Source organism: Mirounga angustirostris, unplaced genomic scaffold (assembly GCF_029215605.1).
Source record: "Mirounga angustirostris isolate CCGP_5_RB_7025 unplaced genomic scaffold, mMirAng1.0.hap1 SCAF_4, whole genome shotgun sequence".
NCBI lineage: Eukaryota > Metazoa > Chordata > Mammalia > Carnivora > Phocidae > Mirounga > Mirounga angustirostris.
Window position 1 is genome coordinate 65,380,621 of NW_026991712.1, and position 24,015 is coordinate 65,404,635.

General features: G+C 42.5%; 1 protein-coding gene across 4 annotated transcripts in view; it reads right to left on the reverse strand.

The window, feature by feature from the left end:
* TRIM55 (tripartite motif containing 55) overlaps positions 1-24,015 on the reverse strand; it is a 43,508-nt gene that overhangs the window by 14,863 nt on the left and 4,630 nt on the right. Inside the window, exons 3-10 of one of the 4 annotated variants that reach the window (XM_054512584.2) lie at positions 21,120-21,285; positions 19,014-19,109; positions 8,118-8,351; positions 7,753-7,775; positions 7,526-7,650; positions 5,571-5,818; positions 3,903-4,190; positions 2,452-2,539 (exon numbers count right to left, since the gene is read on the reverse strand). In XM_054512584.2, coding sequence (XP_054368559.2) covers positions 2,452-2,539; positions 3,903-4,190; positions 5,571-5,818; positions 7,526-7,650; positions 7,753-7,775; positions 8,118-8,351; positions 19,014-19,109; positions 21,120-21,285 — 1,268 coding nt within the window. The remainder of the gene's footprint in view (positions 1-2,451; positions 2,540-3,902; positions 4,191-5,570; positions 5,819-7,525; positions 7,651-7,752; positions 7,776-8,117; positions 8,352-19,013; positions 19,110-21,119; positions 21,286-24,015) is intronic. The other 3 variants (XM_045896473.3, XM_045896474.2, XM_045896475.3) reach the window with 3 other exon arrangements.

Below are 24,015 nucleotides of genomic sequence, written 5' to 3' on the forward strand. Positions count from 1 at the left end.
TGCTTTCCAAGGGCAGCTGACCTGCCTTCTTCCCACCTTATTACTGCCCTGTCCTCTAAGATTGACTAGGGTGTGATGTCACCTTTTCAAAATAAATGTAAACATTAATACATGAAGTAGATCAAATGTTATTTCCCTCAAACTCTCTCTGCATTGACTGAACATACAGCAGGTATGGCCTAGAAAGGTGGAAACTTAGAGGGCAATTTTGCAGCTAAAGACCAGTTCGTGTCCAGGGGCTTTCACGGGGTTTTCTGGGAGAAATAGGATGTTACAGGATTCAAAGTGCATCCTGCAGAAGAGTCTCTCTTCTATGGAATTCAGTTTTGCCACAAAGCTGAAGCCAAACCTTGTTGAGAAATTTATTTTTTTCAAGAAAGAGGGCGGGAAAGGCAACAATGCTTGTCTGATCTAACAAAAAGCAGAATCCCAGTTTGCCACTGATGGGGATTGCCTGTGTGCTTAGGTGAAGAGAGAAGGCACGGGATAAAGTGGAGATTGTATGGTATCAGAAATCACAGGCAGCAAAGGCAATGGCAGGTTTCACTGTGTGAATGGCTGTGAAGAAAGCACCTGGAGACAGAACATTTGCCTTCTTAAAAGTCTGAAGGTGACTGAATTGAGTTTACAGATCCGTAGGTAAGCCTGCAATGCTTGAGATTCTCAGGCAAGCTTATTCCCTGACACATAGTAAAGAGAGGTAAGACCACCCGGGAATCAAGGAGAGCTTTTGTATCACATCCTAAATGTCCAGGGAAAGACTAAGGATAAAGTGTGAAATTCTAATAAGCTAACCTTGCATTGGACAAATACTAATTTAGTGAGTTGGGTTCTGAGGCGGTGAAAGTAAAGCAGCCTGCAAAAAATCCACAGAGGCCAGGAATCTGATACTATGGTGAGGTGTCTATTGATCTGTCCATATTCTTTGCAACAGGGAATGCCAATCACTTACTCCAGAGCACTCCCATCTGTCTCACCCTTAGCTTAGCAGACAGGCATGTGAATGTCGGGGTACATGACATGGGCTCAGTGGATGGCGGACAAGAAGCATGACTCTCCCCCTGCAGCCTCGGAGAAGCATTCTATGGCAACAAAGCCCCCAACCTGAATTCTCAGAATGTAAACTGAACTCTTCAGACAATTATTCAGATCCACAGTTATTCATGATATTCCCATAAAAATATGCAGTTTTCTCTCTCCCCCATTTGCCCCACTGAGTCCATGGCCAATGCTTCCACCCACTGCTCTTCGCCACAAATCATGAGCAGACTCTAAGGACACTAGGAACATTCTAGGGTACACAGGCTGACTGTGTAATGGGCTGACTATTAGACATTGGGGGCAGATCCTAGTCACTGACTGGTGACATCACAGGGACCCCTGGAGATCCTACTGTCATTGCTGAACGGACAGCTAATGAGGCAGAAAGGAACTCTGATGGGAGCTTCCAGAAGAGTCAATGTCAACCCAGGAAAAAGTCAATGAGCCAGAAATAGCTGAGGCCTTTCAGCACCAGTCGCCCTGAATTGCTTCTGAGCTACAGGCACAGGGAGCTGGGCCTCAGGTCCAGCAGCAATTGAATCTTTAGGAGGTTTGAATCTTTAAATATTATCAAACTGATAATCTTCAAAAGGCTGTTAAAGGAGTAAGATGTCAGTTCCTATGCAAATCTTGTAACAGTCATTAAGAAAAGGCTTGGCTATGAGAAAGGTGTCTCAAAAATAAAGGCTGTTGGTTTTATGACTTTTCTTTGGTTCTCATTCTTTATGTCTGGTGGATGAACATTGGTCTTCCTGCTTTTTATTCATTCAGATCTCACCTGGCTGAAATCCCCTTGATGGTGCTGCACCCAGGATACCTTTCTCTCAGAGATCTCCTCTCTCAGAAAGACTGTAGAGTCTGAGGGTTCAAAGAGAACTGAGAAGTCACCCGGCCCACCTGCCCACCAGCACAAGAATTGCCTGCGGATCTTTGACAGGAGTCATCCGGCCACAGCCTGGGTGCCTCTGGGGTAAGCAAATGAAATGTAGCTACTTAATCTATGGAAACTGTATATATTCCTGAACTAGTCCTTTGCTGGTCCTCCCTCTGCTTTAAGAGCAGTGAATCCTCACAGCACTATTGATGCCTTTTGAAACTGTCCTCCCCTCATGGCCCTTTTGGAGGGTCCACTCTTACTGGATTACTGAATAATTGCCCACTGAGTCACTGTTCTGAGTCAGGATTCCCTTCCATGCAGCATTAGACAACGGAGCAATTCTCCTCAGGAAGGCACCTTGAGGTGATTGCACTGAGGGAGCTTGAAGCCATGAGTATTATCTAGAACTTGGTTCTTGTTCAATGGCTGAGCCTCAAAGTTGGGGAGAAATTTATCTCTAAGCCTATAGAGTAGGAACATTATGGAAGAAACTGCATGAGATGTTAGTGAAGGGAAAAGAAAATATTTCCTACCCATTAAAGCAAAAACCAAGCACTGAATCTGACGCCAGATGTAGTGAAGTATAAGAAAAGCCAAAAGTGCTAGGCAGATTGCTAACTCCTGTGAGAAAACAAGAAGAAAGCTTCACTGATATTATCACACATAATATTTTTCAACATCATTCAGATGGATTTTGCGTTTTGGTTTGGAGGCCTATTACATGCTCCTATCATGGGGTTTTGCACCACTGTTTTCAGAAAAGAGCTCCTTCTGACTCCAACTTCCACTAAATATGTAAGAAACCCAATTAACTTTCTAGAAATAAAGTTCCCATAAATTTTCTAGAAAACTTTACACTCCACTTTTTAACCGAAAAACTACCTCAAAATGTTTCCTCACACCAAACAATTATTTTTGTCATTTTTCCATTTTTGAAAATAAATATATGACACAAAAGCATGTTACTTTCAGTTTTCCAAAAATAATTTCCCTTTATTACTTCATGAAATTAAGGTTCACTTGAGCAGATTCAGTCAAGACAATAAGCAACTTTCTGATTTTTGAAAAATGCCGTTTGTTGTTCAGAATCACATGATGACCCAGGAGCACGGAACCAGGGAGTATTTCTTTGACATCCCATGTCTGGGCAACACTCATATCCACCCATCATTTAAGAATGTTCATGAGTATGGAGCAACCATGAGCATTCTTCCTTGTGAAGAAATTATGGAATATTTCTTCTAGGGAATCTTTGAGCCATGCAAACATCTAACCCATTGTAGGAAAAAGACGTGGCCTTCAAAGTACATTATAAAAAGGAAAAAAAAAAAAGGTATTACGTGACCCTTAAAAAAAAAAAACCAGTGTAGGAAAACCTGTGCTTTTCTGCTCCCAGCAGCACATGTTTAGGAAGCGCTGGTTTAATCAAGCCAAGACTCTCTTTTTCTAGCCATAGCCAGCACACTCCCAGAATCCATGAATCAACCAGAGGTTATTTTCCAGAGCGGACTTAGAACCCAGTTCAAACGTGCTCCTTCACGGTTGCTGGGAATGACACAAAAGCAGGGGATTAGTCTTTGGGAGCCCGGGGAGGACACAGAAAAGGCTGAGCAAGGGCAAGTGGCCTTGGCGAAGGGAAACCTGGGCCAGCAGCCAGGCACCGAGAACAAAGCAGCTTTCGACTGCATGGACTGCAAGCGTCAGGGCCAGGCGTGCTTGGACCCCCTCCCCTGGGACGCCAGGTGTGGGGTCACCACATATGGGTAGAGTGAAGTCAATCTGTTTTCTTTTTTGTTTTACCAGCCTTAAAAAGAAACAAAAAGCCCCCCACACAAGCCCAAATTGAGGGATGAGTTGTTTCTGTGTTTTTCCCACAGCCAGGGTTTCTTTCTGCCCCTCGGGAAGCCCTTCTTTCTTGCTCTGAGCCCAACAGGACGCTAGGTGGCGTGGGGGAGCATTCGGACACAAGAGCATCAACACTAACCTGAGAAGTAGCTGCAGGTGAACTAGTTTCCTTACCACTCACTGCTGCCCTCTCACCAGCTGCGGCTTCTGCCACTTCTGCCTTCTGCACATTCGGATCCTCAGAATCGGGAGGCCCTATGTGTCCCAGACCTTCGCTCCCTGGGGTGGAAGGTGGGTTGGTGCTGGCTTGCCGGGTTTGGCCTTTATACCAACTAGGGTAAAACAAGGGATCCGCAGTGTCCGTTGCTGCTGGGACTGGAGTTTCAGACTCTGTGGTCTGCTGAGAGCCAGTGGGGACAACCTCCCCCTTAATCGGGACAGATACATTCAAAAGTAAAAAAAGAGGAGGAAGAAGAAGAAGAAAAAGCAGTTGGTTTTAGTTCCCTTTGGGTTTGAAAACTAATGAGCTCTCTGTGCAGTGCCTGATTTAGCGCATGTTCTAGTTCATCCCACCCTCTGCAAGCGCTCAGGGAAGGAGAGCAGCCAGCTCCCCTCTCTCTGGGCCCCTTCACGTGCCCCCTCTTCTTTTCTGCGCTTGTCCTTCACCAGATGGTAGCCTGGACAGACACACAGCAGATGCCTGAAATGAAGTTTGCTTATAAAATATCTGATATAGGAGAAAGGTCGATCTACTGGCCACAATTAATATTTTGACATTCCAGGTGGGCTCCCCAAACCTCTTTTCTAAAATCCCAAATTGATCTTGTTGACCACATCCAACTCTCATTTAGTTACCACACCTCTTTCAAACTCAGTGCGATTGGTATACCCAGAATTTCAAGATTCTAGGAACCATAAATAGTATTTCAGCCTGGTTTCCTATGGAGACGGAGCATAGAATATAATTCTCTAATTCAGAGTTTCCCCTCTGAGGTTTTGTTTCTATAGATAATTTCAATCCACTTTGAAAGCAGGTGCAAAACCAGGGCACCTTTTTGATGAATCTACATTGCCCACAAACTCCACAGGTCGAGACCTCTCTGCTGAAGGTGTCAGGACATCAGCACAAAGGCTTGAAAACTGGACGGTGACATCTTAGAAACTAAGGGTCAGCCAATCAGATAGAGGATTTGGGATGAGTTATCTCCTGGGAAATTTCTATTAACAATTCTGTTAACATAATCTCATCAAATGGCAGATACATAGAAAATTAGACGTTGTTTGCCCACTTAATGAAAGATGTAGTTCTATGTCAGGGTCAGCAACAGGGACATAAACTAGCATGACTTCTCTATCTACTTCCTTTATTATCTATAGAAAAGTCAAAGTCCTGTAGGTATAGTCATTTTTACTTCTCACCTTAGATTATTTCTCACCCTGTACCCCGTATCTGTTTTCAGAGCAGACCCAATCTTCATGACATTGGCTCTCTAGGAACTAACATGTTACACACATACCCCTCTCCCCTGCACACAGATCTCCAAACATTGCTTCAGATTCGAGGGTGCTATTGGCGGGGAAATCGTGTTAAACTCGGTCTCACCAACCAATTAAAACAACACTGAACCTCGTTGAATCACTAGAGGACTGTCCTCCCTGACGCTGAGACTGCTCTGAATTCTTTTGTCTTCGACATACCAATGTCTGGCCTATAATTACCCTTTTCTTAAGGCAGAATAAATGTTTAGGCTAGTCAGCAAGGAGGCACGCCCGTGCATCCTGTAGGAGGGAACTGGTGAATGGTTACCTGTGTCACTGGGGCATCTGCAACAGGTGGCAGGGCTGGAGGTGACTCTGGAGAGGAAGCTGGAAGTGCCCCTGGGGCAGCCTGGAGCTCTGAGGCCAGCTGAGAGGGCTGCAAGCCTTTCTCCGGACTTTCTTCTCCTGATAACTCTGTTCGAACATTTTCTGCCTCTTCCACTTCTACTCCCTCCCCTTCTCCTTCCCCTCCTTCTCCTTCTTCTTCTCCTTCTCCCTCTTCTTCATCTTCATCTCCTGGTAAGGTAATGTGTTTTTAAAATCATTATAATTATCACTGCAGCTGTGAAATCAATTAATGGCCAGTCCTTACAGCCCCGATTAAGGTCAGGGCTAGGGAAATCTTCTTCATCAGACACTGGACTATGGCCCAAATATGCCATGCTGGGGCTTGTGCTTCTAGCTAAATGTGGACAGGAGAAATGGGAGGACGGGCCCAACCATCACCATCCTCTTTGTTCCCCTCCCCAGTACAAAGTGCAGTCCTTACTACTACCGTGAACTATGCACCTGACCCCCCCACCCTTCAGAGCCTGGTCACGTTTATACCATATTCTGTCACATCTGCAAGCTCCTAGAGGGCTGGGGCTGGGATAGTCACTTATCTCTGTCAGATTAAATAGAAATGCAACTCTCTTCCCTTTCTCAGAAAACATACAAAACCCTGTCTTGTTTTAATGTCTTACCTCCTCTGTTCAGAATGCTGACTTTTGCTACAGTTAATGCCGTGACTCTTTTCCTAACACGATCTTAATATTCCCTCAGGCAAGGGCGCCTGGGTGGCTCAGGTGGTTAAGCGACTGCCTTCGGCTCAGGTCATGATCCTGGAGTCCTGGGATCGAGTCCCGCATCGGGCTCCCTGCTTGGCAGGGAGTCTGCTTCTCCCTCTGACCCTCCTCCCTCTCATGCTCTCTGTCTCTCATTCTCTCTCTCTCTCAAATAAATAAATAAAATCTTAAAAAAAAAAATTCCCTCAGGCAATATTAAGAAGAGACAATATTAAGTCATTTTTTAAAAAAAGATTCATCCTGAAGACTTGCTGATATAGCTTCATGGTTATCAGTGGTCTAGCCAAGGAGTCTTGTCATCTAGATGGGCTAGGATGAATCAAGACAATCAAAGTTTTGGTCAGTTCCAAGGTTATTTTCTTTCTTTTTTTTTTTTTTAAGATTTTATTTATTTATTTGACAGAGAGAGACATAGCGAGAGCAGGAACACAAGCAGGGGGAGTGGAAGCGGGAGAAGCAGGCTTCCCGCAGAGGAGGGAGCCCGATGTGGGACTCGATCCCAGGACCCTGGGATCATGACCTGAGCTGAAGGCAGACACTTAACGACTGAGCCACCCAGGCGCCCCCAAGGTTATTTTCCTCTTTTCAATTATTTCATGAGGACACATTTCCAAGAAGGCGATCTCTGGACCAAATGGTAGAGATGCATTTATAACTCATGAAATACAGCTGGTCACAGAGAGCCAGTTTTGTTTCCAGGTGTGACTTATTCTGTAACTCATTTACTATTCTTGCCCTCTAAAGTCTGATTAAGTGGATGAGCTACAATATCTATCCAAATGTCTTCTACATTTTATTTTTATCTCATCCTTAACCTTGCACTTGATGGCACTTCACATCATTGTGTTTAACACCTTGTATAGGATTGATCTTGAGACATCATCATCACCATCAATTATTAAGTATTTGACTACTCAGAGTCAAATGCCCAATAATGGCATTATAATGGGCACTGTGCTGTGCAAAGTTAAATAAACACTGTCAACCAACTATATGAATCTGTAATGAAATAGAGTTTCACATTGGATTATGATCCTTGTATAATTGTCGACATCCATTCTGGAGGTGATTCTGAATCCCCTCTTTCTCCTGCTGAACCCAGCTGCAGCTCTCACACACCTGCAACTTTGTCCAAATGCTCACAAGAAAAACAAACCTCTGTAAAAATCAATTTCGCGGATGATTTTTTCTTCTCTATTGAGGTTGACTGTGAAATGGTTCATGTTCTCATAACCATGTTCTATTTTCTCCATCTGAAATGCCTTCGATGCTTCAGAAATTCTGCAACAAAGACAAGTTGCCACTTTCTGTCACTGTCTAATGTTTGATAGCCTCGGGGAAAATGAAAAGTATGCATTTTTCCATAAAATGAAAATTACTTACTTTTGTAACAAAGCTTTGGCATTCTGCGAAAGCAAACAAAAGACAGACCTACTTAAATTCTTTTCATCAAAGACTTAATTCTTTCCTCTGCTGACTGAAAATCTCAGATTTTAGTTTCTAAATGCCATGAATTACTACTGTTTTATACCAGAACCCTCTTATATTTAAGTGATGTCATGGTCCCTTAAATATATGCTTATGGAGTTGTTTAAAAATATGGAGACATGAACACATAATGAGCTTATATTTTACTTGGTAAAATAAATCAAAATGAGATGAACATAAAATAACAAAAATATGATGACAACACTTCTCCAGCACCCACCTTCTTGGTTAGTTCTATTAGGTACCAAAAGGAGACTTACCTGCAGAAACACTGCCATTTCTGGCTCATCCATGAACTGGATTCCTGATTCAACCAACTTTGACACGTTTTCCAAATGATCAGAATACTTTTTGATCAGAGTGCGGACATGTTCCAGTTTCTCCTCTTGGGTTCGGGTAATGACTTGGGTCATTTCATTTTTCCTCTCCTCCAGGATGCCATACAAGTAATCAAACTTCTCACAAAGTTCCTGTTTCTGTTTTCTGCAGCATTCCTGTTAGTTGGGTTAGCTCATGTTAGAAAGTGTTTGAAAGAGTGTCTATTTGGAGAAATCACCTGGAATGTTTTGGGAGATAAGAAAATGTACTTACATAAGGTATTTTTTTCCTTTTCTTGAAGCTGTCCCTTAATTATAGATTCCCATTGTTTTGATGCTTTGAAAAGCTCATATTTATCAAACTTTATACTTAGACAAGCCAAAATCAACCAAATTGGCTAAATGGATCAATGATTTTTCACGATGTTCTTTATAAATGGAGAATTCCATAGAAATTAGGACAGGTTTTTAAAAAATTATGTATTGGTTAGATAGCTTATAGTTTTGTATTTTGCCTTCGGGTGAGTGTGTGTATATGTATGTGTGTGTAAGGAAAACACCGTGGTACTTCCTGGTTTGTACCCTTCAGTCTCTCTCTGCTTCACCTACACTACTCTTGTCCTAGTTTCAGTCCTCCCATGGAGATTCTGAGGCTTCCCATTGGCCTCTGCCTCTGGAATTTACTTGAAGCAAACCCATACGCTACAGCCAAATTCATTTTCCTGGAGTACATTTCCCTGGGGTATGGTGCTTTTTCTCTGACTACTCATTGCCCAAACAATAATATTTAAACTTCATAACTGACTTTCCAGCTTCTCCATGACCTGGCTCTAGCTTTCCTTCATAAATCTGTACTATTCTTCATCACATACCCTATATCCAGCAAAAACAAACCACTCACTTTCTTTGTTCATTTCCCCTCTGTTTAGAATGTTCTCCCCCAATTCACAGTTGCAAAGTCTAAGTAATCTTAAAGACATTGTTGGAATACCACTTCTCCTATAAAATGTTCTTTGATCTCTATGACTGAATGCCGTCTTTTAGTTCTTCTGAAATCCCATGATAGTTACCATCAATGGCATACACCTCTAGTCACCTAGTCCTCTATTTATCCAATATTGTCTAAGACAGGGAAATACTGGATTTGGTCTTTGATTCCCTGAGAGAAAGGCTCTATGGGAAATCAGACTTGTCCATTTGCACTGTGTGGCTGAAGCATCTCCAGTTCCATTTAACTTCCTTCTCTCTGAGTCCATGTTCAAATCATAATTAACTTTCCAGTTGGCCCGGTCATTGGCCTTTTGGTTTTTCAAGCTCCAGTAAGCTTGATGTGTATATATGCCAATTTCCTTGGACCTGACCATCTCTGGGTCCAGGACCTTTACAGCTGAGAACAGGCTTTGAGACGCAATGATCCAACATAGCTCTCCTTCCCAATGGGGTCTTCTTGGGAATCCAGCCAATTTATCTGACATTTCTGACCTTTGTGACCCTTATTATGTGTTCTTTCATTTGAGTAACACTGGTCACTTAGGTGTCACGTATCACTCTTTTCCTATATGTGAGTATCTTAAATCTCTAAAGTATAGTCTCTTTAAGGATAGAATCTGGGTCTGCCTAGACCACTTTGGACAACAGATGTTCAGTATATATATATGTTGAACAGGTTTTTTTAAAACTGTGTTTCATTTTCCCCCCATTTCTCTACTGTTCTTGGAGTAAGGGGAAAAAATGGATAACCTAAACCAAATTGTTGATTATGAAGATACTCCACAAATGTGCAGGAAATACACCTCTCCCTCCACTGCCTCCCTTGGAACACAGTCAGTTCTCATCATACTTTCTGGCCAATAATAATTCATGAACGAGATCCAATGATTCTAACCATTTTAGTAATAATTACCAGTTAATGCTGTCATCCACGTCAATTCTTAAGCATATCATTTGTGTCAAGCACTAGGCAAGGCTCTGGGGACCCAACAATGAACTAAAACATAATTCCTGTTCTCAAGGAGCTCAGGTCACTGAATGAGAAAGACTATGGACCAATAATATAATAGCAACCTAGTAGGCTGAATAATTGAAATATGTTAGAGATTTATACCAGGTTTTATGGAAGCATATGGGTGGGGGACATTCACGGGGAGCAGGGGTGGATGGCTCAGGAAAAGCTTTTTACTGGAAGTGATGCCCAGCTTTGGCCATAAAGGATGAACAGCAGCAGAGGAGGTGTGAGGAGGGGATGAAAATTCATGGAGACTTGACAGTTGTCAAGGTAATAGGACAAGGACTCACAAAGCATGTCCAGACATGGAAATCACTGGGCTTGTCAAATTTGCATCCATTTCCAGCCCTTCGGCTTGAGATTTGGATGATTATGAGGCCTCAGAGCTGAAGCCTCATAGTAGCTTCCCAATCAAACGTTCTTTCACTGTATTGCTTTCTGTTTTAAGCTCACAGGAAACCTTGTGCCTACTGCATTCCTGAAATATGCCTCTTTGATGTTCAGAAGCTCTCCTGTTTACTGCAAAATACGATGGTTTCTAGCTTATTTTTCTAAAAGAAATTGTGCACTTAAAACATATATAACAAATAGTAAGATGTGATACTGGTAGAATATTTTTGTTTCTCAAAAGTTTTCTCCTATATGATTTAATATGTATGAGAGCCTTCATGGTCACAAAACCCAAATTATTTATAGTGAGACTGATGCGAAGTCATGTGTCATGGCTAGTGTTTTATTTAGTGGTTAAAATGAAATAACCACTTTATTTTTACATTATTTTCAATTCCAAGTATATTTTATTTCCATTGGGTTTCCTAATGGTTTTTACTATATTAATTTTAATAAAAATTACTATCATTTTAATAGCAACTATTATTTACTTATTTACAGTGTATGAAATGCTACCCTGTGTGCAGTTTATGCTTGATTATTATTATTATAAGACTACATGCTGTATAAAACCCTTATAATATTACCTGACACATTATGGGTACTGTATCAGTGCTTATTAAATTTAGATCCAATTATCCTTAATTTGAATTATTCAGTTGTGGAATTTTGAAGTTGCATGGAATATCAGAAGTAACCTGCTCCAAAGAAATCATTTTACTCACGTGGAAACTGAAGTCCAGCAGAGTTAAATCATTTTCTCAAGCCATTCTGCCATTTATTGTTGATGCCTGGCCTAGAGCCAAGGGTTTTGAACTCCTAGGTTACAGCTACTCTTACCATACCCTGCTGTGAGATACTGGAAAGTAACTTGAAAAAAATTTTTGTGAACTACTGTGAACCAAGTATGTCTTTTAACAAATCGACTCTGTAACAAGTAGACTTTTAAAGAAACCTCAAATTGTTTCAGAATTATATTCATTAGTTTATTCCTTCAACAAAATTCACTAATTACTATGTACCAGGCATTAGAAGATCTAAAAACCTGCCATAATTTTTCCGGTGTTCATGAGAAGGGTAGAAAAATTATTATATTTTCTAACAAAAACCTTAACTTCTTTTTTTCTCTTGCTTAATGTGCCTTTAGTATAATTCTATGCAAAATATAGTAAGAGTCAGAAAAATCTGTTTCTGAAATAGGAAAAATACACTTCTTGGAAGTATGAAACTCATACTTACAAACTTATAGAAATGAGTTTAAGATGTTCAGGTTAACCTAATGTCAGATTCAAATGAGAAATACTCCATGAAATTAAAATTGAATTGACTAAGGTGGGTGCCTTTCCACCCTTCTGGACTACAAGACCTTCAAAGTTCTATGAAAGTCAGTTAACAACAAACACCTCAGACTCACCCTCTGAAGTAATTAGAGAACAGGTATATGCTATGAAAGAAAAATATGCTCCTAGAGGCCAGCTCGCTAGTGATAGTGATTACTCTGAATTTCAGTACCTACTGTGCCTTTGTAAATATGGATCTGAAATGCTTTCAACAGTGACTTTCTAGTAACCTGAAAAATGGAATGGGAAAAATGTGGACTTCTGCCTCATCAAAACATCTGCAGGTAGCATACTTTAAAGGATGATTGTTACCTGCGCAAGCATGATAGCAACCATCTTTATCTCTTCTCTACAAAAACGTCCTCACCTCAAAGATTTCTTTTTGCTTTTAACATTCTTTTTCACTTATTTCAGTTAAAAGGCTTGGTAAAAAAAAAAAAAAAGGCTTCAGTAAAAATTCTTGGCTGTGTACCCTCCCCGTACCCCCACTTCTCTGGATAGTAATTGAATCAAGATATATGCTTTTTGAACTTTGAAGTTTATTTTTTAAAATATTCTCCATTTTCTTCCTTTTGATATCTGTGGTTCCTATGACCTGTGTGTGTGTGTACACGTGCCTGTGTGAGCATATTTAGCAATTGAAGTAACTTCCATCATAAATGCACTAGGTATTTGCTCCAAGCATATTCTGATGCATGGCCTCCACTGCAGTATGACCCACCTCCTGGGTCTGCCAGGACAGTTAGAAGAACCAAATAAAAGTTGTCTGTAGCCCTTAAATGAAAACAAGATTCATCCCATCTCTAAGGTGAACCCAGTAGGGATGCAATATACCAATAAGTGGTGATTTTATAAAGGGAAAACTATGCTGTCCATATTAAAATGGTAAAATGATGACAGGTGGAGTACCTGTTTCCAACCAATGTCATAATATCCGGCTAAAAAGAAAAAAAATCAAGTAATCATTTGGTCATTTCCTTAGAAGTGAGTAGGTAACCTTTAATATTTATCTAAAACCCATTGTTTAGTTCTTGCTTTCATAGAAATGTTAAAACTGACAGACTCTAATTTTTAGCCTCCTTTATATTTTAGTAGAGATAAGATGCAAGATATGCAGTTGCAAAGAGAAACGTTCCATGGAAAAAATCAACAATCTTCTACTAAAGAGTATAGAGCCCGCCACTCAAAGTACCGTCATTCCATTGTTTTTAATGGCCAGATTTTCAGTGGCTCACCTTCTTCCCAAGCACTTAATACTCCCTGAAATGATCTTGTCATTTATTGGTTTTATTGTCTAACTCCCCTCCTAGAACAAAACCTTCCTGAGAGCAGGAATCTTTTCTGTTTAGTTCATCACCACTTCTCAGCATTATGTGTGCAGAATATGGCATGGAGTGCACACATGAGAAAGATGGTCTGAATGACTGAGTGAATGAATGAAATATGACTTGTATCTAGGGATATTCAGTCCTCAAAAGTTTCTATGTTCCAGAAAATAGATATGTAAGTAGATACTCCAAGCCTCTGCTTCATTCAGAGAAAGAAAACAGCACAAAAACAGCTGTGCAACCATGGGGAAGCCTCTTAGCCTCAGGACAGTTTTCTTATCTGTACAATAAGGGAGGGGACTGCGTGATTGCCAAGCTCCCTTCTGACTCTACAGTTCCAAGACTCTATGACTTGAGGTAAATGTAGAGATATTTCAGAGTCTTCAGGCTACAAAATGTCTCTCTCCAGTACTGGCAAGTTTCAGAGTGGTCATCTCCAGCATGAAGACATTAATGATATGTCCTGGCCCTGCAGTGTCAGTCCCAGCTTGGGAATGTGCCAGGGTTACGAGAGGAAAACCTAAGACAATTGGAACCACTGCTCTTACCATGTAAGGAACATGTCTCTGGGACAAAAATAGAGCTGAAGATAAGCTCTTCGCCCCAGCACTTGTCACTGAGCAACTGGCTCCAGCCGGCTCATTCACATACCCACCACATTCTTCCAGCGCTCTTCAACACCCACGCTTGTTCGGTGCTCCCGCTCTGGGTCTGGGAGTACACACTCGGCTTCGTTTGAAGTACAGTACTTCAGAACTCCCTTCGTTAAGCCCAACAGGGTTTTCGCTCCCCACCACCCCCAAAAGAAGGGGGGAAAAAGCAGACAGCAGGTTAGTAACACTGAAGAAAGAATTATCTTAAGGTGGGAAGATTCTCCTGCGGAAATCAGCCAACCCTTTGCTGGTAAAGCCTCAATTGCTAGCACTTGGGAGAAGTCCCCTGAGCGCAGACTAGGACGAGAAGCTGGGTCTCTGCAGGGCTACACTAGAGAAGACAAAGGAGAATTACATGTCCCTTCCAGGCAGAAGAGATAGAGTTCACTCAGCGAAGCAACTCTACCCAGAGCCCGTGGGGCTTGGAACTCCCAAATTCATACTGTTTTCCACTGTATCACGTTGCCAGCCACTTCATGTTAGAGGAACAATTATGTTCTAATTTATGGGATCTCTAAAGCTTACTCCTGGGGTGTCTGTCCAGAGCATTTAGAAGCTCCTTGAGTAAACTCTGTAAAGCAGAGAGCCCTGCTTAACATGGCGAGTTGAGCAGTTGTTTAATTTGCTCCTGTCCCGAGTGCAGGGTCAACACGTTTCCCAGAAGAGCCTTAGCCTCCCTGGTGCCAATATTTTAAGTTACCTCCAAGCCTCTTAGATCAAGAATAGGGTTAACATCTTCTACCATTTGTGTTCAGTTTTTCCGTCTGAAGGGGGTTGCTTAGCCCCACATCATAATGACCAAGACCCTGATAGTCTTATTCTGACACCATTTAAAAGATGCTTCTGATGCTCCAGTGGTTCAAACAATTATTAGCATCATTACAATAAGTGTGCTCTTTCCAAACTGACTGTGAGAATAATATGAGGTAACTTAATCAGGCCCCTGGCATGTGCCTCTTACCCCAACTTAGGCATCACAATAACACTCTGAAGAAGGTATTATTAACCCCACTGTACCAGTGAGCAAGTTGAGGGCCAAAGAGCTTAGGTCACTTCCTAAGGTCATATAGTTAAATGATGGCTAAAATTCAAATTCTGAAACCCGGTCTTTTAAGCATATGTTATATTGCCTTTAAAATGTTGCCTTAAAAATTCTGGTATGCTTATTAAAATAATTCTTATATTTAGACTTCATATTTGTAACTGCATGGACAATGTCCCAAAAGCTGTTTGGGTAAAATTATTGTTTTAGAAGTACAATAGATTTGTTTTCATTGCAAAAACCAGTGGAGGATCTTATTAAAGTTGTCATTTTTCAGATAATGGAAATGCGCAAGATCAAATATTTATTACTCAATTGTAGCTGTTTCCTTTAGACGTGCATCCATACAAAACAGGATTATTTCTAGGCCTGCCTGCCTGCATGCCTGCTTCAGGAGGACCAGTATTAATAGCCTACTACTCTCTTTGGTGTCCAGTGACATAGGATAAGTGCCCTTTGTAGAGACTGTAAGATGGAGGTTATGATTTCTAGGGATGCAGAAGGAAAGCCAAGCCCATTTTTCTGGAAGCAGCTCCCGAGGAAGTGTACTTGTCTACTCCAACCAGCAGCCCTCTTTCTGAGTCCCAGCCTGTCCCAGAACACTGCCTGGCCTGGAAAGGCAAGTGTAGCTCCAGACCGTGGCGGGCTTGTCTAGAACAGCCTAGAAAGCCCTCCAACAACCTGCAGGAGAGAGCTCTGGGAATATCTCGGGCTGAACCACATTCAGCCAGGCATGCTAAAAAGACTGAAGCCTCCTTCACCCACTGTCAGCCCACAGCAATGAGAAAAAAATGCCACTCCCCCTTTTGACACAGGTCAGACTGCCCTTTTGCGAATATAGTCCTTCTCAAAGCCACTCTCAGAATCATTGTAAACTCACATCAACAGCATATGTGATTTTTAAAGGATAAGAAGGAGTCCACAATGTGAGTTAGACTAAGCTCAGCAGCTCTCCAGGGCTGGTCCTGGGCTGGGTGCCTGACCAGACCAGCCCTGCAAGACATTACATGACCAGGGACAAAATTAGACATGTGCAAGGGATGGACACTCCTACCAAAGGGCAGGTGTCAGGGCCCCAAGTGGGAAGAGGCGAGGTAATTAGGGAAGGATAGTGCCCACTCAGGGACTACTCCAGTTCCCATCCCTAAGGGGTTCTTCACCAATCAGAAGAGAGAATTCATTAATAACAGCTCCCCACCCCCTGGCCAGGAGCCACCACTGGCTTCCCGGGAAATGTTTCCTGGCAGGTGGTGAGCAAAGCCAGGAAGGAAAACAACCACCCCAGGGAGAATGGGAGAACAGGAGCTCTGTGACCTGAACTCCGGAGCAGAATTCATCTGCTCTGCAAGGTAGGACCATTTCACTCTAAGCCAAGAGCCTGCGGTGCTTCAGGACATGCTGCCTTGCAGGCTGCCGCGCACAAGGGGAGCCTCTGGTGTTTTGCCCACGGATATGGTGCTGACTCTATGGAGATCACCTCGGTGATTACAGATGCACCCCGTGGCCTTTTGTGGCAGGGTCTCTGGCCTCTGGCCTCTTCAAATGGAGGCTATTTGCATCAAATAGGGATCATAAAATCAGAGACCCCCATGAGGCTCTGAGCCAATACCTACATCTCCAGATGAGCCACCTAAACTGATCTGAAAGAACTGTGCTTATCTGAGCCACGTTCATTCATTCTTTATTTTATTGGTTATTAAAAATGTCAGGCTTGCTTTAGAAAAATGTGAAATATAGGCATATATAAGGAAGACAATAGTATCACTGTTCACTGCTCCTAACCTTTTGGTTTCTGGGGTTTTCTCCCCCTATAAATGTATATGGGGGGTTATTTATGAATATATACATTCTGTACAGTTTTATTTCCTAAAGGTAAAAATCTCAGAAGTGAAATAAACAGGTAAAAGGGATGGACACTTTTAAGACTCATGCCAATTTACAGCTTCATCAGAAAGCCCTACAGGGAACAATTATACTCCTCTAGTAACCTGTGAAAATACTTGTAAACGTGCGTCATGTTTGATGAATGTTTTCATCAGTAATAATAGGGGTAATAATCCTGACCTCCACTGCCAGGAACTTCCTCCTGATATCTGCACTAAATCCCTTCTGCTGGCTTAACTTCAAACCTGTTCCTTCTTGTCTTGTTCTCAATGAAAGAAAAAACAGCTGCTTCCTCTTGTGCCCCTGACTGGCCTCCGGGAAGACAACCAGTTGTCAAATCTTTCCTCGCCCTCTCAGTGTCCTCTGAGGCTAGCTAGCTAAATGGAGCCTGAGTCATTTGTTCAAGGCCAAATGTGACCCACAGAGCTTTCCTCCTGTTTGTGTTCTGTAGCCTCTATGTCCTGGACAGAGGTCTCTGATGAAGGCCTGACCAGAGATGAGTATAGAGATTATCTCACTCGCCCACAAGGAACATATTCCTATTTATACACTCAAGACTCAACATTGGAGTGCTGATTCATGGCTTACTGATTAAGCTGTATTTGGCCTTTACTGTAAGTAAGCAAAAAGAAAAGAGTTTATATTGTCCATTTTGTAATCTCTTTGGGCTCTTCGCCAAGAGAAAATTTTTCTTCTATAAATGGATCCCAGACTTATCATGATCTTTTCAGGAATTTGAGTATGGAGAAGAGAGGACATTGATTTTAATGATGTGTAAATCTAAAATGAGTTGGTTATGGCCAGTGCCTTGAAATCATCATCCAGGAACCAGCCTTTGGCTCTTGATGGAATTTGCCTTTCTAATGATAACATAATGAAAACAGGGTACTTACCAGGCTCTCACCCTATACTAGGCACTGGCCATATTTAATTTCTCACAGTAACTCTATAAAATAGTACTATGTCCCATTTTTACAGAGGAGAAAAATGAGGGATTGAATGTACATGAGACTGGATCTTAAAACCTAATGCTTAGTTTAAAAAAAGTAAGAAGCAGAATGAGAAATACAGCACAATACCATTTATAAAAGTAAAAGGCATGTGTATAAAACAATAAAGATTTTATAAGAGTATAGGTAAACAGAACACCAAACATGTTAGAGTGGTTATTTACAGAGAAGAGAGTAGGAAATGGGGATGAAAGGAAATACACAGATAACAAGTGGGCCCTTGCCCACAGCAATAAGGACAATATGCACAGATTGAGCAGGACAATGCCTCAACATTGCACCTGAGGTCCAACTGAAAAAAACAAGTAACCCCCCAAACTCCCTTAGAGCAGGGAGATGGTAATAAATGGCTCCAGTTTACAGATCCAGAGGGCTGCACTCACCCAGCCATCTTGCACTTGCCCCGTGGGCCGTCTGGCTTAACTAGTCTGTGAATCTTCAGTTCTTGACAGCATACCTGCCACATAGCTGAACCTCTTTAGGCTCAGCATTTTGTCTTCAGAAATTACACAGTTTATATTTGATCTAGAGGAAGGTGGATTCACAGTATTTCTTATAGGCCAAACTTAAGTGTGAGCTAGGCAGTCAGCCACTCATGCATTTGTTCATCACCTTTGTCCTGAGTGTTTATTATGTCCAAGGCACTGGGCCAGACAGAGGCAGGGACGGATGAGCCAAAACTCTGGTCTCAGTGAGCTCCCAGCTAGTGGATCATTCTCCAACCACGGTCAGACACACCTTTGTCCTCCTACTGTCCCCCTTTGCGGCCTTTGCTGTCAGAGCGCAGATAGGCAGCTCGAACCTGCACAGGATTTTCCAAAGCACTAACTAGTGTGTCTTAAGACCGTTTGGATATCCACAAAGAAATAGTGCTATCATGGTGGACAACATTCATTTTCATTACTGGGAATTGATTTTTCTTGTAGGTAATCTTTCAAAATGGGTTGACCAAGAAAGAACAACAAATGTCACAACCACCCTAGTAAGTGTGGCAAAATCTGCCTTGTTGACTCATGTAGTAACCAACCAACTCATGTTGACTCCTGGTTCTTCCTGAGCCAGGAGAATGTTGGAGAGACATGAGGAAGGAGGCCATTCTGTAAGGAGAGCTTGTGTGGCATGAGGCAGCCACAACCCCCCCAGGAGTTCAGGCTTCGCTTAGACTTGGTTGGAGTTGCTTCACTTACCTCAATAGTTTTACAGGTGTCTTCCAGCTGGCTGATCACTCCCTGGACTCGATCATTGCTTCCCACAAGGACAGCGATGCCATCACTGAGCTCAGACTAATGAAGGGAAAAGAAGGATGCAAGATTTTAGGAGTTTTCTAGTCAGTACTGATTGCAGATAAATCACGGTGTTGTCCTCAGGGATTCCTAATCCAGGGTCCATCGAACCCCTTTGGAGTAACAGTGAGGCTTAGAAGGCTTCTCAACCTCCTCGTCTTGTAAATAAAGTTCTGTATGGATGTGTATATAAGTGCATTTATCTGGGAAGAGGTTTCATAGTTGTCACCAAATTCTTTTTTTTTTTTAAGATTTTATTTATTTGAGAGAGAGAGAGTAAGTGAGTGAGAGAGCATGAGTGGGGGAGAGGGGCAGAGGGCAGAGGGAGAAGCAGGCTCCCTGAAGAACAAGGAGCCTGATGCGGCACTCTATCCCAGGACCCTGGGATCATGACCTGAGCTGAAGGCAGACACTTAACTGACTGAGCCACCCAGGTGCCCCAAGTTGTCACCAAATTCTTTAATGGAGACTGTGACCCTGCTAAAAAAAATTATAAACACTGAATTATAGACTATAGATAGAACATATTTTGCACCTTCTATGTGCTAGGTGCACAAATACATACATACTAGACTAAGTCATTACAAACTTGACACTGTAACATTCGACTGGTTCCAGGGGAGAATTTTCAACTTGAAATTCCTCTCCTCTTTTGACTCAAAGAGATTCCATTGTTTGTACTTAACCCTTTCCAAGACTGGCTATGGACCACCAGGTAGCACTGAGTGGGGACTTAGGACACCTACCTGCTTGGTCCAACTCTGCCTTTAATTTCTTTATGATGTTGGGCAAACATGTAATCAACTTGGACCCTAATTTTCTCAGATATAAAGTGAGAAGATTGGACCAGAACAGTGGTCGTAAAACATTTTAAAGCTTCAGAACCCTTTCTTCAAAACGAAGCTAATATGGAATCCCAATAGGTAAAAGTGAAGCTGCTTTGCCCAAACAGGAGTGGAAGTCCTGCCAGTCTGTCCTTCTGTCCATCCCACGTGAGTTTCTAGGGCTCTGAGGGAAACAAGTACTATTCAGTTCTAACACGCCATGACTTGAGTGGGGTGGGTGGGTGTGGAAGGAAAAAGGGGAAATAAATCGTAAGCGGATTGAAAAATAAGTAAATGTTATCGGTATCTTGCTAAATCCTGCTTCTTTAGTGGCTAGTGCTCACTGGTTATGACTGGTATTGCCTGGAAGTTTGGCTTTCAAATTTGATCCCAACTCTGATCCTCACAAGTAAAACACTGACCAAATGTGGAACCTATGATTCTGCACAGAAAGAAGCTGAGAGATGGAGCTGCTCAAGTCCTAGGTGCTGGGAGTGGCTACGTGGCTACATCTATCTTAGCACAGCACTGCACGTTATTTGCATCAAATGGGCACATTGCTACTTGCCAATGGATGAAACCAGGTTGGCAGGTCAGTGATAAGCTGGGGGACAAACTATAGTTGGTCACAGTGAGAGGGCTGAGGCCCTGGGGTGGGGGTATGTGCCAGACTCAGAGGGGGCCTTTCAGCAACTGGTCTCGGTGCAAAGCCCAGGAGGCCAGCTTAACCTAGCCTTGAAGCCTACTACAATGGGAGTGGGGGAGAAAAGCCCTGGGAGGGGTGTGGCAAACAGAACCTTTTGTTAGCGAATGAAGAAAAATTCCTGTGCCTGGAGTGAAAAGTTATCCTGTTCATATCTATGGTCTGAACTTCAAACGGCTCAGACCAGGTGCCAACACACTGCTTTTCTTCAGCAACCTCCAAAGCACACAAAAAACAGCGACCCTTGCCCTCTGCACACCTTCTTGACCCTGCGCACCCCTTCCCTCTCTAGCAGTCCCTGTCCTCTCCAGGGGATCTAGCGAGTGGCCACGTGCTCACCAGCACAGCACCCCTTCCTGCTCCAGCCTCCATGCCCTTGGCCTCAGGGCCACGTGGCTTGGCTGGTCCCCTTCAGCGAAGGGAGCCAATCCCGCGGGCACTTGGAGGGGGCTGCTGCTGCAGGGGCCGGAGAGGCTCTGTTACCTTCTGCCTCTGGAACACGTGTGTTAGGGGTGCCACCTGGCAATCCTTGTGTGCCCCGAAGACCTTGCACAGAGAGCAGGTGGGCACCTCACAGTTCAGACAGTAGATGTTGATGCGTTCTTCTTCATGCTCCTCGCACATGGGCTGGTCAGACTTCTTTTCTGGTCTGGGAGGAGGTAGGCAGATAAATGTGTCAGCTTCCATTGGGGCCAAGCAGAGAGGGGTGATTAGCATTGCTATTTCAGAAAACTCCCAGGGTACCCTTCTTGTGCTCAGAGCCCTCCCAATTCAGTTGCCCTGCGGGGCTAGCAGTGGTGTGCTGACAGATCTCTAACAACCAGCCTGGGGTAGGGGGTAGGACTCAGACACTCTGATCTGTAGCATTTGACATTTTCTGCCGTGAGTGTTCTCGTCATGGCTGATTTCAAGTTATTGAAGGTTTAAAACACGTCTAGTGGAATTCCTGAAAGTTGAACATTTGGTTTTTGTGTTAGGAAGGTGCTCTAGCCCTGTCTCCACATACTCGCAAGTCTCTTGAGGTACTTTCCAATTATGGGTAAAGAAGGAGAAGTGGCTGATAAACTAGATCTCAAACTATCCCAGCTTTGCAGAGGTGCTAGGTCCCAACCCTCCAGCCTCCAGCAAACACATTTCTCACGCAAAGGAGGAGGGGGGTGGGCTGGAGGAACCCAAATCACTGATGATTAATCTAGACACTGGTGGGAAGTAGCTCTGTGTAAGAAGGAAAATGTCAGCACCTGCTTCATTAATTTGTTTGGGTCTCTTTCTGCCGTTAAGAAAATTAAATATAAATAACTTCCCAAGTGAGGAGTTGACACTGATTCAGAGTAGTTAGTGAGTGCTCAGTGAAGGTGAACAACACTTTAAGCAATAAGAAAAATGCTGCTCTGGGACGTGGTGGTAACCTTGGAAGTAAGGATCTCACAGATAATCCCCAAGTTTCAGTTTTCCCAACAGTTCAGCACCAGCCAAAACTTTTCGGACCTGCAACAGGTGATAATGGAGTGTTGGGTTTGTGTTAGATGATGACCAAGCGCTGAGGAATTGAAAGCATCAAACAGGAGTGACAAGTCATTGCCGTTTAAGAATAACCTGTTAGCTGGAGAATCACAAGCAGCCCAAGTTCACAGCACGTGGTAGGGCCTTGTATATTCCCCTAATGATCAGCGTGGCTTATGTATTATCATCAAGATCAAAGTTATGCCAAGTCGTGGTGTTCTAGGCCCTCTCTGGAGAGCATGGTGAGAGATGTGGGTGTAGCCTACTTCTGCAAAAACCTGGAATTCTGACATATCCTATCTAAAGGCTGAGGTTGTTAATAGTTTTCAGAGGTACCTGGAAAGTGTAAATACAAATCCATAACCTTTCCTCACATTCCCAAACACATAGTTATTTAAAAGCATGGTTATTTAAAAGATTTGGGGCTGAGTTTTTCTATTGTTATCAAGATCCTCTTTTAAAAAACTGCAGGTTTTAATGGGCCATGAAATCGATTATTATGGGTCATGAAATCAATTTGGGGGTCATGACCAGCATTGTTAAAATCAAAATAAAATAGAACAGTAAATACTGTGAACTACATGTAATAAGAATAAGGTAATGATATGTGAAACTCTTGTTTCTGGCGTACAAAGATAGATGTGTATGTAGGTACATATATGTGTGTACACATATCTAAGTACATTGGAAACAAAAGTGTATATTTCATATCTATATATCTATCCATGTATGTAATAGTCACTGTATCACAATGTAAAATGTACTTCTACTGTGAGACATGAATAAAATGGTTTAAAAACCATTGCTGTTGATGTGCTACCATGTAGCTGCAGCCCCAGAAACTCAGAGAAAGGCAGAGAATATACCGATTTACATCTAGAAATCACTAGGTAGGAGTCAAGTCAAGAGATTGGGCTGTTGGAAGAAGCCCTGGGTCTGGTAAGGAAATTGTATGGGCTTCCAGCTTCAAGATTTCAGAATTTGGTTTTTGTAAAAGGAATTTTTGCCTGGTCTTATAGCAATATGTTTTCCATAAAATCTGTGGCCTCCTGACTTGAATTTCCGCTATATTCTCGGAAGTCAACTGAGGAAAGTAAACTGCCCAGGTTTGTTTCCTCCACCAAAATGTGAGTTCCACGAGGACAGGTCTGTCTTTTTTTTTTGCTGGATCCTCAGTGCCCAGAACAATGCCTTGCACAGAATGGGTACTCAGCAAATATTTGTTGAATGAATGAGAAATGAAAGATAATTTGCCAGATTAATGGGTAGTATTTCCTTGTGATCTAACGTAAAACCACTCATCTGGGGAAGGTATGTGAAATATGGGGAAAACCCAGGGTCACTTGGCACTCATGAGCAGCAAAGGAAGAGGCCAGACAGCATTCTGAAGACTCCCACTTATAAATGACAAAGCCCTTTGGGGGTTATTTAGAGACTAGGAGTGGTGGTTTGCTTTTGCTTGGTCAAAGGCTTCTCCACCTCCAATACCTTCCCTACCATGTATCTCCATCTCATAATAATAAATGTCAGGCAAGTGTCTGGAGCACATTTACTGGAAAATGGCACAGAGGATGCTTCTGTGGCTCATCTCCCTGCAGCATTTCCTGAGGACAGCCTGTGTCCCTTGTGCTATTCTGATGTCAACAGCTCTGACCAGAGCTCAGGTATGTGAGTGTATATATATGTATAAATATATACAATATATATAGTATAAATATACACCCAGTATACGTAAACACTAAAAATGCGGCAATAGCCATAAGGCTGTATGTTTAGTTTTGATTGTGATTATTTTTCCATAGTGCATACAGGCTGAGAACTACTTCCCATATTCCTTATCAGGTTTTTCTTGTTTAGGTGGCAACACGGGCCCAGG